Genomic DNA, 13067 nt, shown 5'->3' on the forward strand with positions numbered 1-13067 from the left:
CCTTACCTTTCCCAATTAACTTCAAAGCCAGTGTCTTTACAGTATAAGAACTCACATTTACATTCCCTAAGAAAACACAAGGTAGTGAAAATGTTTAAAGTAAAACTTATATGAAGCCATCAAAAATTACCAGTTACTCATTCTTGAAGGCAATTCAGTATTTTACACTTGAAACAAAACGGAATGAGTTTATAGCAGCAACCCTCTTTGCATACATTATCCTCTTTTGGAGAAATTACAAGATATCACAGAATTATTGAGGTTGGAAGGCTTTTCTGGAGATTGTCTAGTCTACCTACTCTGATCAGAGCAGGGTCACCTAGAGCAAGTTGCCTAGGACTGTGTCCAGTTGAGTTTTGAATAGTCCCAAGAATGAACACCATACAACCTTTCTGGGCAACTTCTTAGTTTTTGACCATCCTCACAGTAAAAACGTGGTTTTTTAATACTCAGATGGAATTTCCTGTATTTCACTTTGTGCCCATTGCCTATTGTCCTGTCACAGGATACCACTGAGAAGAGTCTGTCTCTATTTTCTTTACATTCTCCCGTTACATATTTGTATATTTTGGTAAGATCCTCCTGAGCCTTTTCTTTTTCAGACTAAACAATCCCAGCTGTCTCAGTATCTCATATGGGAGATGCTCCAGTCCTTTAATCATCTTTGTGGCCCCTCACTGGATCTGCTCCAGTAGGTCCATGGGGAGCCCAATACTGAACATGGCACTCCAAGTGTGGGCTCACCAGTGCTGAGAAGAGGGGAAGAATCACCACCTCTGATCCTCCTATGTGGTCCAGGATATTATTTGACTTCTTAGCTACAAGTGTACATAATACTTCAAAGTGACAACAAAACACTTAAAATTTGTATCATACATGGTCTATAAAGTACATGGTTTATAAAGGTTATGAATTGGAAAATAGCATTGTAGTATAGATACATTATTTCGGACAGGATGTATATGCCCATTCTAACTTCAGTATTTGCTTCTCAGGAGCTTAACTGATTTATTCCTTATTTGCAGCCTCTTTCCACCTCTGTGGTAGTTTCTTATCACCTTCTGTGTGTTCAGAAAATTGAGTCATTCCTCTACCTATAGATTCTTTATATGTACATCCCAAATCTCCTTGGGGCTTTTCATCAAAACTAATTTTATTCAATTAGATTTTCTTCAATAAACTTCTAATCTCATATCCACCAATTCTGGAAGAACTTGAATTAAAAGAAATCAGATTATTTGCAATTAGAAAAAAAGAACCCAAAACAACCCCATGAAATAAAAGTAGTGTGTGTTGTAATGTAAATTCCCCCTACACTCATATATGCAATCTACTAAATGCATTTTGCCATCTCATTTGCTTCAGCTGTCCATCTCCTTACATCTGTACATTGCAACTTTTTGTTTCCAAACTAGACTGTAAACTGCTAAAGGTTGATATAGCATTTTGTCATATGGTGTATTGGTGAAGTGCCAAATCAAACAGTAGTACTCTTTAAAACAATTTATGGCTTGGTCTGTGTGGAATTTACAAGTAATATTTACTAAAAGTAGCATTTCTAGTGATAATAAAAGTCAGAAACATTATGTGTGTTTATCATAAATGCAACTAACAAATAAAACATGAAGAGAGCTTTAGCAAACAGAATGCTTTAAAAATGTGGAGTTCCCTGGCCTACTGTATTTGCATAATCCTAATAGCTTCAACTGAAATCTATGCAGGTGTCTAAGCACCTTCCCTTTCCACTTATACAACATCAAAGCTTTAAGGGGATACAGAAATGGGTTGGGGAAATAATTGAAATAGATCATCCAATGTTTGCTTTATTGACACAAAGCTGGAGAAACTGCCTTTCTTCAAATCATGCAGTTTAAAATGAAAACTTTTATTTTTACTAGACTGGATTTTTAAAAACCTAATTATTTTGTGTATTTCTGTGATGTGAAATTGGATCAGGTAGTTTATATTGGATGATTGGATATTGAGATTGCAGTCATAATTTAAATATTTTTAAAAAATGGATACTGACAGAGGAAGAATTTGAAAATGTGGCATTACAGGCAGTTTATGGATTTTAATGATTTCCTGATGTATTGTTCTTTTTTCCCTCTTTACAGAGAACATGGGGCAATGCAAATCTCTGGAGTACCAGCACCTGCCTGCACACAAGTTTTTAGAAGAAGGGGAATCTTATTTAACGCTGGCTGTGGAAGTAGCATTGATAGGGCTGGGACAGCAACGAATAATGCCAGATGGCTTGTATGCACAAGAGAAGGTTTGTCAAAATGAGGAACAGCTCATTTCTAAGCTACAGGAAATTGAATTGGATGATACTCTGGTGAAGATTTTTCGAAAACAAGCAGTCTTCCTATTAGAAGGTAGCTCAACATAAATGCTAACTGCTTTTTAAAGTTGTTTTCACTTACACAAGCCCACAGAATTAGTATTCCAGTGGAAACTGCCTTATATACTTAAGATGTTTTTTAATGCAAACTCCAGAAAAAAATTATTTCCAATCTCTTATGAAAATCAAACATACTTCAGATATCACATGACTGTGGAGATAAGACATCTACTAATCTATAAGCCTTTATTTTTAATTTTTATTGAATTTCCTTCTTTAGATTTGTTCAGTATCCTAATTATACAAGCCAGGCTCACAATTTAATAATATAGACATCAGTTATCATCAACAGTTCTTGGGTAGTAAATCTCAAAATATCATTTGTATCCTGAAAAAGGACTGGCAGCTTTGTAAATGTATGAAAATTTTTACCTCTATTCCCCAGTGAAGAGTTCAGAAAATTCACTTAAATTTCCTGGGACAGAAATACAACATTTCCTTTGTAGCAATTAGGAATATGAGTTGCCTCTGAAGTTTGTATCATACCTGAAAATTGAAATATATGGAAAAATATTAAGGCTTACAGCCTGGTCTTTTGACTAAATTTTAATTAAGACAAATAACTTGTGTTTGGGAATTGAAATTGTGTATTGCAATAAAATCTATACCAAAAATTGCATGCTTTTGCCTTAGCTTTTAAAAAGGCTTGAAATATAACACTTAAGCCTTATTTTCAAAGATTAATCTTGTGGGTTCTAAGATTGCTATTCTAGTTTGGGGGGGTTTTAAACTGGAGGGAAAAACTTTAAAGGAACTAAGTATCTAAAGGTATGGTCCAAGTTTTCAGTGCTTTCTCAAGGGATGGTGGGGAGTTTGATACTGCTCTAGGTAAGTTATGAAGATTGTTACATAGCAGTCAGGTTTTGCTTTCTTTCTGTAAGACATTTGTCTTTTAAAACTATTTCTTTAATGGAGGAGATGCACTATGTTGTTTAGGGTTCTCAGCTTTGAGTCACTGTTATTGCCCAGATCCTTAAAGACTTTGGTACCTACTGGTGGTACCATTTGAAACTGTAGAGAAGCTGCAGCATAAGGAGAGTTGCTGGTTTATGGCCTTTGGACAAGAACAGCTTCTTGCTGGATTCAGCTATTCACCACCATAGAGGGATCCTATGGATTGTAAAATCAATTTGCTGTATCTGTTTATTGGTCAGGATGCTGTATGAGGAAAAGGCAGGATTTCTCTCAAGTATTCTCTGATACTTCTAGTTTAAAACTGTGATCAGTGATATACTTTTTTTCTTAGAGTAGTAAACAAGTAATCATAGCAGGAAAGCTGCTAAAATAGCTACCTACAAAATTACTGTGGTGACCAGCATGCAACAGTGGCCTTGCATTACTATGTGTTGAGAAATCTGGCTTTTCTGCAATAACTTCCGTTTACTCCAGGTTAGGCAGAAACCGCCAGATCACATGGAGGAAAAAATGTGCAGTGATTTACAATTCTAATAATATCCATTGTGGTTTTATAGTTGATGTTCTGTAGATATAATAAAGAAAGTTTAATCCAGTATTAGGCTAATTTCTATGCTGTTAATGCAGGTTAATGCAGATTAATGCATGCTGTGTGTAGCTACCATTTGAATGCATGGGAAAGGAGAACATAAGACTGTGTTGCAAGAACTGTTCTATTTTTTTTGCTTGACTGCTAAGTTAATGGGAGAATATATTTTCATATTAATGCTTTGTCATTTATTCTTTGTCTTCTAACTGAGTTTCTGAATGGACCACCAACTGTCAAACAGTCATGAAATGGCTTCTTTCATACAAGCAATGCCAGCTAGTTTTGAATGGCTTTCAGTTTAAAATTATTGAGACACACTGTCACCTACTTAATCTTCATTGATGTTTCCATTGTGATTAGCTCCAGCCTTCAGAAATGCCCACCTATGGAGCTCAGATTTTTTTTCATGCCTAGTGATTTTTACCTTTGCATTTTGTGCTAAGGCACCAGACAAAAATATTGATGAAACAGCTGTGCTGGTTTAAGTTGTTAACATTTCTCTCTCATGGAGTTAGTCATCCCATGCAGCAGAAGTGATTAAATAAATTTTGTGAGTACTCCTCATCTGCTTCAGTGAAGGGTCAGTCATGTTAGTTTGAATCACAGCCAGAATCTGATACATGTGACTGCAATGAAGAAGTGTGTCACACAGTCATTCATCTATCCAAGTATGGTGGGTTGGAATCTCTAGTAGAGGAGGAAGTGGTAACTTCTAGGACTGCTGGTTGCTATTTGTGCAATAATTGTCCAATAATACTTAATTTAAGATTCTTATTCCGTATCTTGCGATGTTTAACATCTGAACATCTAGCCACTGAAGTAAAAAATTGCTTGACACAATGTTCCTATTAATAAGAATAACAGTCTTAAGGTTGCAGGAAAAATGCAAAAATGGAATTCCTATGCACTATGAATACTGAGAATTCAGCAGTTTCATGCAATTTTTTAAAATTGTCATTTTTGTTGTCATTCTTAACACTGTTGTTATGAAGTACTGCACTGAGTGTGAGCAAAATCTACTGCCCCAACAATGGGAATAGCTTCCCCATAACAAATATAATTTTTAAGATTGTGTGGCTATAATAGACTAACAAAAGCAGCTTTTATGCAAGATCTGACCTAGTCTTCTCTAGAGACCAAGTCTAGACCAAAGGGCTATTTAAATGCCTAATGTCAGGTGAGACATTAATAAGGATCAGGTGCTGCTGGACTGATTAGTCATGCAAATTCAATTTAAAATACCTGGTTTTCCACTGTAGACACTTTTTTTTTTTTTCTTGTGGATTTGTGATAACACAATTATGAACCAACAGAGGGTGCATAGGCATTCGTGTACACAATATAGCTACACAGACGCAAAGCTAGGATTATCATCTTCTACTTTTGCATACCATAGATTTGCTGAATGAGCCTCATGGAGCCCTGGGACCATTCTGTAATTTCTATGTGCATTGGTAGTGTGCTTAGTACTATAAAATTTGCAATGTGTCTTGTTGTCTCAAAGAATAGATGGCATTTAATATACTTGTAATATATTTCACAGACATATCAATAGAACTTTACCTTTAGTACAGCAAGATGTCTCTGAATACCAACTCTAACTGAAGGTGTAATGAATGGGTTCTAAAGGTCCAGAAGTTGAGTTTTAACAGTCTGTAAAGACTGATATTCTCTTTTTCTTTCCCACAGCTGGACCATATAGTGGTTTAGGTGAAGTCATCCATCAAGATAGTGTTCCAATGCACACATTTGCCAAGTATCTTTTCACTTGTCTCCTACCTCATGATGCTGAATTGGCATTCAGAAGTGCACTGAGAGCCATGCGGTATGTATTCACAAGTCATCTAGAAAGAACACAAGTAGTGGTTTGAAAAATGGGAAAAAGCTTGGTTGTCAAGACCTAGCCTTTTTTTCTAAAAGCATTGTTCTGTTTAAGGAGAAATTACTTTGGTTCTGTCATCTGTGAAAGCTATCGATATCTGTACTAACTACAGTGTAATTTAGAAATGTAAAATTAGTGTTTATATGCAACTATAAAACAGCATTCTATGTTACAAATCCTTCTAGAATTCCACTATTGGAACTTGTGGTTTTGTATTGAACAACAGCTTTAGCACATGTGTGTGTTCTTTTACTGATATGGTTGTGTGTGTATAATGCTAGTGACAAGGAAATGAGCAAAGGCATCCCACTAGCAGTCTTAGGATCATCTGCTGCTTAGCTGCTTCCCCCCACTTTATATACTGATCATGATGTCATATGGTCTGAAATATCCCTTTGGTCAGTTTGGGTCACCTGTCCTGGCTGTGTCTCCTCCTAACTTCTCATGCATGCCCAGCCTCTCCCCAGAGTGGCAGTACAAATAGCAGCAAAGGCCTTGGCTCTGTGTAAGCCCTTCTCAAAAATAATGAAAACATCTCTATATTATCAACCCTGTGTTCAGCACAAATCCAAAACAAAGTCCCAATACCAGCCATTGGGAAAAAGATTAACTCTATCCCAGCCAAAACTAGCACACTCTAGAAAGCCAAATGAGGAGAAAATAGTCCCATGTTCAAAGGACTAAATGGGAAGGCATACATAAGAACAAAGCATAGCTACCATCAAGTCAGGGCAAAGGTCTGCTTAGCCTGTTTGGGTTTTTTTGCCTCCAAGAGTGTCTAATAGTGGGTGTTAGGGAAGGAATGTAAGAAATATGAGAAGCAACTTTGCATACTTGTTACTTACAGTTAGAATTTTTGAATTCAAATTTTTAGAATTAGAATTTTTAAAATATCAAATTTTAAAAGTACACTTGTATCTGTGTATTCAATTTCAGTCACTACCTTAAAGTGTTTCTCAGAGATTGTGGGGAGTTTTCCTCCTTAAACTAAATGACCGAGACGACATTAAAAGGCTAGAATAGACATCTATGAGTAGCTTTGCACAGTGCACTGAATGCTTCAGTGAATGTTATGGCAACATGCCATTCCTCTTGAAGAAGTATTTGGGCTTTCCCCAGAAACAAATCAGAATCGACAACTTCTTTTCTGGAAATTTCCTTTCTCAACTGGAAAAACAAGCAAGGCACTGAAAAATCAAAACCTCTAGTTGATTATGGGGAGCTCCAGCCATCTTTTGGCATGAAGCTGCCATCCCTGGCCAAAGAAGTTACTTCTCAAAGTGACCAGTATAAGAAAGAGTTATCTGTTTGTTTCTAGCTGGTAAAATCACAGGAGCCATCAGCATAATCAGGGCTGTTCTCCATAGCTCTCTTGGCATCACTTTTAAGGCAGGTGGGCGTTCAGCTTTTTAATATTATTTACTTATGCATTTTTAATATTTTGTAATATATTTGGCACTCTTAAGAAATGTGGACTGCTATCTTGAACTTTGAACTGCGGTGACAGAAGATGCAGACACTTTCTACTCCATGTCTGTCTGTGTTCCTTGAAACTTCTCAAAAATTCTTATAAAGAATGTTGGCTACTTTTTCCATTCATGCCAAAGTGATACTTCAGTATACAAAACACTCCTGATAAAAACCAAATTAATAACTAACTAAACCTAAATGTTGTTTTGATAGGGGGAAGGAAGAAAGAAAATAGGACGATTGAATGTTGTAGTGGGTTGACACTGACCGGACACCAGGCACCCACCAAGGCCACTCTCTCACTCCCCTCCACAGTTGGACAGGGGAGAGAAAATTTAACAAAGGTTTAATAGGTTGAGATAAGGACTGGTAGAGATCACTCATCAAATACCATCACGGGCAAAACAGGCTCAATGTAGAGATATGCATTGAATTTATTACACCAACAAAATCAGAGCATGATAATGCGAAGTAAAATAAAACCTTAAAAACTCCTTTCCCACAACCCTCCATCCTTCCAGCTCTGCCTCCTACACCAGCAACACAAGGAGACAGGGAATGGGGGTTATGGTCAGTTCATCACCCGTGTCTTCTCCTGCTGCTCAGGGAGAGGAGTCATTCCCCTGCTCCACTGTGAGGTCCCTCCCATGGGAGACAGTTCTCTTTGAATTTCCCTGATGTGAGTCCATCTCACGAGCAACAGTTCTCTGCAAACTGCTGCAGTGAGTCCATTCCACAGACAACAGTCCCCCCCAAACTGCTGCAGCATGGGTCACTCTTCCACAGGGTGCAGTCCTCCAAGGACAGGCTGCTTCAGTGTGGGACCCTGTCTCCACGGGTCTCCCTCAAGGTCATAGCCTCCTCTCAGGCATCCACCTGCTCTGGCATGGGGCTCCTGCATGGGTTGCGGGTGGATCTCTGCAACCCCATGGACCTCCATCGGTTTCAGGGGAGCAGCCTGCTTCACTGTGTTCTTCACCACAGGCTGCAGAGGAATCCCAGCTCTGGGGCCTGGACCACCTCCTCCCCTTTCTTCTTCGCTGACCTTTGTGTCTGCAGAGTTGTTCTTCTCACATGTTCTCACCCCACTCTTCCCTGGCTAAAATTACAACTGCGCAACAATTTCTGGTTTTCTTTCTTAAATATGTTGCCACCCTTTCTAGTTGACTCAACCTTGACCAGTGGCATGTCCATCTTTGGAGCGACCAGGGATTGGCTTTGCTAGATGCTGTGGAAGCTTCTAGCAGCTTCTCACAGAAACCACCCCTGTAGCTCCTCCACTACCAAAACCTGTCTGTGCAAACCCAATACAGATGTATGTCTCATATTTGTGAGGTGGAATGGATCAGAAGAGGGAAATTTAACCATCTCTTCCTTTATGGCATGGGTAAAATGTTTCCACATAGAAATCTGCATGGATGCTCATGCTTTTAGAAGTGGAACATATTTCTTTCTTCACTTGAACATTTATGAAAGAAGCTAACTTCCCAAGACGACAGCTAGTTGCTTTCCAGACATAAGTGTTTATTGTCAATCTACACAGGTCATTGACCCATGATGGCAACTCTGGAGTATTTTGCCTCTCTGCATTCAACATCATCTGTTGCAATTTTTAAAAAAAATTTTCTTTTAGTGTATGGAACACTCAGTGTGAAATCTATAGACTTTAAGACCATAAGACCTTTCATGCATGCACCTCAGGGCTGCAAGGACAGGGTGTGCTATCCTTGATGGTCACTTTTGTCTACAGTTCTCTGCTTATAGCACCGAAACATATAGAGTACAGCCTTAGAGAATGTGGATCTGCAGTGACCTAGTTGACTGTTCACTTGGAGTATGAACTCAAATGTTTGGCTTCATTTGGCTGATTCCCTGTTAAGCCTGAATTTCAACCCAGGCTTTGTGAGTCAGCCTTTAATGGTGATGTTTAATCACAAAGTAGCTTTGCTAAAACCGAACTAAATAATTGTTTCAAAGGGCAAAAAAGTGAAGAATGCTAAATCTGCTTGTGCTTGTTATAATGTTCCTTAATCTTGCCAAAATTGCATGAAAGCCACCAATTCACAACAGCATTTCTTTTCACAGCAAAGGAACATAGAAGCTGGCAATGAAATTCAAAGTGACAGGAAATTTTCCTTTCGTGATCTTTGTCTATTTGCTGTTACTCAGAACCTAATAATCCTTTGTGCATTATGTTAGGATTTTTCCTGTTTGTTGAAACAATTTAATAATGTATTTTTTTCTTCCCCTTTTTTGCTTGGAAAAAATCAACTGGGGAATTTATATGTATTTTATTTTTACATATATAAAGCTATATACAGGTGTCCTCCTTCTTCCTCTAACTTTATATAATGAGTGTGAGGCCATATGGTCTGAAATATCCCTTTGGTCAGTTTGGGTCACCTGTCCTTGCCGTTGTTTCCTCCCAACCTCCCATGCACCCCCAGCCTCCTTGCCAGCTTGGCAGTGCAAAAACCAGCAAAGGTCACAAATCCAAAACACAGCCCCATACTAGCCACCATGAAGAAAATTCACCCTACCTCAGCCAAAACCAGCACAATGGCTTAATTGTCCTGTGAATTCTTACAGATGCCTGCTGATGTAGGCAAGTTTGGCAAATGGACTTTTAAGATTCCCCAAGAAAAGAAGTGGTTTTCCAATATCTTTATACCCAAAACTGCACATTTAATAAACAAGGTCAAGTGCTCTTGCAGCTTTAGTTTTGCTTATGAGTAACCTAATATAATAATGATTTTATGAAAGAGTATTTCTTTCTTATTCCAGGTTGCTAGTATTGGAATCTATGGCTCCTTTGGGTGATACATCCCGTCCACACCACATTGCATCAGTTGTTCCAAACCGGTATCCCCGCTGGTTCACCCTAAGTCACATCGAATCCCAGCAGTGTGAGCTAGCATCTACCATGTTGACAGCAGCCAAAGGTACATTGCTGTCAATTACATACTCAACTAAGTGTATGCTTTTAATATTTCATTAAATAAACAGATTATAAAACTTGTATTTAGGAATTCAAATCACAGCTTGACAGGAGCTTGTAATGGGAAAAACAAACTGAACTGACTTAAACCTGTCACTTAATTTTCTAGAAAAGTGGTTAAACTAGCTAGAAAGTAGCCAGATGGGATTGATTTGAGGCTGATGAGACAGCTTTTTGTTCTTCTGACACAATATAGACTGTGAAACCCAGGAGTAGACAAATCACTTCTAAAATTCACAAATTGAGATGACTTTTGGCCATGTACTACACTAACACCATCAGGCACAAGAGGAATTTGTGGTCTTGTATCTTCTGTTCATGTAATTTCATTATGGAAGGCTTATAAAATTAAAATGTGCATAACTTGAACATTGTACTATTTCGTTGCAAAGGCAAACTCAATTATAATGCATTTCTCTATGTTTTGGAAACTTATTCTGTTTTGGTGATTCTGTTTGCACCTTGCAGGTAATGTTCAGAGGCTGGAAACAGTGTTAGAATCCATTCAGAAAAATGTCCACTCCTCATCACACATCTTCAAACTTGCCCAGGATGCATTTAAAATAGCAACACTCATGGACAACTTGCCAGATACCACTCTTCTGAAAGTTTCTCTGGAGTTGGGCCTTCAGGTATTTCCTTCATTCATTATTACTACAGTAGAAGACAAATTTGACCCTGTGTTGGTGAGTACAGCTCTTTAAGTCACTGAGGAGCCTCTCAAAGACCCTCTTTGGGCTTTGTCTGGAATTTTTTCATTCATTTTTCTGATGTAAAGCACAGTTAACTGGTAAATATAGAGCAAGGATCTGTGCAGTGCCTTTGTGCAATTAGAGTGGAAGAGAGAGCTTGGAGCAGCTGGCTGAAGGGCATTCCTCTGTTCAGGGGTAAGAAAGGACCAGTGCAATGGGTTTGGGAGTATATGTAGGGATGGCTAGAGAGTGAAATTATTCTGCTTGCCAGAAATAATAGTATCATTGAATAGTTTGGGTTGCGAGGGACCTTTAAAGGACATCTAGTCCAACCCCCTTGCAATGAGTAGGGACATCTTCAACTATATCAGGTTGCTCAGAGCCCTGTACAACCTTAGCTTGAATGTTTCTAGGGATGGGGCATCCACCACCTCTCTGGGCAACCTATGCCAGTGTTTTACCGCCTTCATTCTAAAAAACTTCTTCCTTGTATCTAGTCTGAATCTACTCACTTACAGGTTAAAACCATCAGCCCTTGTCCTATTGTTACAGGCCCTATTAAAAAGTCTGTCCCCATCCTTCTTATAGGCCCACTTCAAGTACTGAAAGGCAGCAGTGAGGTCTCCCCAGAGACTTCTCTTCTCCAGGCTCAATAGCCCCAACTCTCTCAGCATTTCCTGATAGGAGAGGTGTTTCATCCCTCTAATCATCTATATGGCCCTCCTCTGGACTTGCTTTTGCAGATCTTTTCCATGGTCTTGAGAGGTTTCTTGTCATTCCTCCCATTTTCCCATCCTTTACCTCAAATGACATTTGGAAGGTGCTTGATGAATTACTAGAGGAAGCCAAGGTCAATCATAATGACCTCTTTCAAGGCAGACTGTATCTCTCACTTCTTTCATCAAATCCTGCACTCCACAAGCTGTGGGATGGTTATCTGTACCAGTCTCAGCTTGATGTGTGCAAGAACCTGTCATGGTTTGACGCTGGCACAATGCCAGCGCCCCATGAAAATACAACTTACCAATCAAATGCTGTGAAATGTGATCAAGAACAGAGCAAAGCAGGCCAAACTTAATAACAAAGGAAAAACTTTATTACACTACTACTACTACTACTACTACTATAAAAGGAAAAGAAAGGAAAGAAGAAAAAAAAAACCACACAAAATTCGAAATGAAAACCTTCCAAAACATTTCTCCTCCCTCCACCCAACTCCACCAAACCCTAGCGAGACCCATTTGGATCCTTAATCAAGCTTTCACCCTTCAATATAATCAATACTGAGTCCATCGGGGAAGAGAGGAGTCCCCCTTGCACCATAGACCCCCAGGAAACACAGCTGCAACCTCTTGTGTTTCCAATGTCACACGTGGCACTGCCCAGACACACCGGCCAGTGTGACATTCTCCTCTCCATGTCACAGTGCTCTCACCACCGTGCATGGACAGAGACTGCTTATAGGGCCCCTTTAAGGATGCTTTGCCAAGGGCCACCAGGAACAACAGTCCAGTATCACAATTCGGGACTAGAGTACGCCCCATTTTCCCCTGGGGCCGAGGGTCCAAAAGACAGAGATCGCCTTCTCTTCTTCTCTGAAGATGGAGGGCATCCTCACACCCTCCTCAGCTCTCTCTCTGTCCACTCCAAAACTGGTAGTTGCTGAAGAAGGTCTCTTGGCTCACCAGTGCATCCCCCTAAAATGCAGTCCCTCTTGAAAGAAAGAGTGGTTCAGTCTATGGTAAACAAGCAGAGTCCAGCCAAAAGCCACTCTATCATCTCCCCCCAACCTTCTTCTCTGAACATCTGAGGTTTCAGGCTGTCTCTCTTTTCTTCAAATTCAGGAGGAGTAATATTTCATAAAGCCTTCATTTCACAGGAAAGGGTTAAAAGTCCCGGACTCCCCGGACGGCTGCAATCTCAGCCCAGGACTCTTTCTCCAGTCTCCCACGCTGGGCATCTCCCCCCCCCCCCTTCTCCTTCTCCTTCTCCTCCGCCGGCAAACTCCCAGGTGCCTGCTGGCTCTCTATCTCTTTTCCCTCTAGCTTATGGGAGGGGGAACAAAAACATCCCAGATGTTCTCCACCCTTCCATCCGCAGGAGCTGGCCCAGCTCGG

At 39.6% G+C, this 13067-nt stretch overlaps 1 protein-coding gene across 2 annotated transcripts in view; it reads left to right on the forward strand.

Moving 5' to 3' along the window:
• LOC116806985 (zinc finger SWIM domain-containing protein 6) overlaps positions 1 to 13067 on the forward strand; it is a 294044-nt gene that overhangs the window by 198739 nt on the left and 82238 nt on the right. For both annotated transcript variants that reach the window (XM_032744790.3, XM_072923078.1), the window contains exons 9-12: positions 2118 to 2378; positions 5598 to 5733; positions 10045 to 10202; positions 10727 to 10890. In XM_032744790.3, coding sequence (XP_032600681.1) covers positions 2118 to 2378; positions 5598 to 5733; positions 10045 to 10202; positions 10727 to 10890 — 719 coding nt within the window. The remainder of the gene's footprint in view (positions 1 to 2117; positions 2379 to 5597; positions 5734 to 10044; positions 10203 to 10726; positions 10891 to 13067) is intronic.

Source organism: Taeniopygia guttata, chromosome W (assembly GCF_048771995.1).
Source record: "Taeniopygia guttata chromosome W, bTaeGut7.mat, whole genome shotgun sequence".
NCBI lineage: Eukaryota > Metazoa > Chordata > Aves > Passeriformes > Estrildidae > Taeniopygia > Taeniopygia guttata.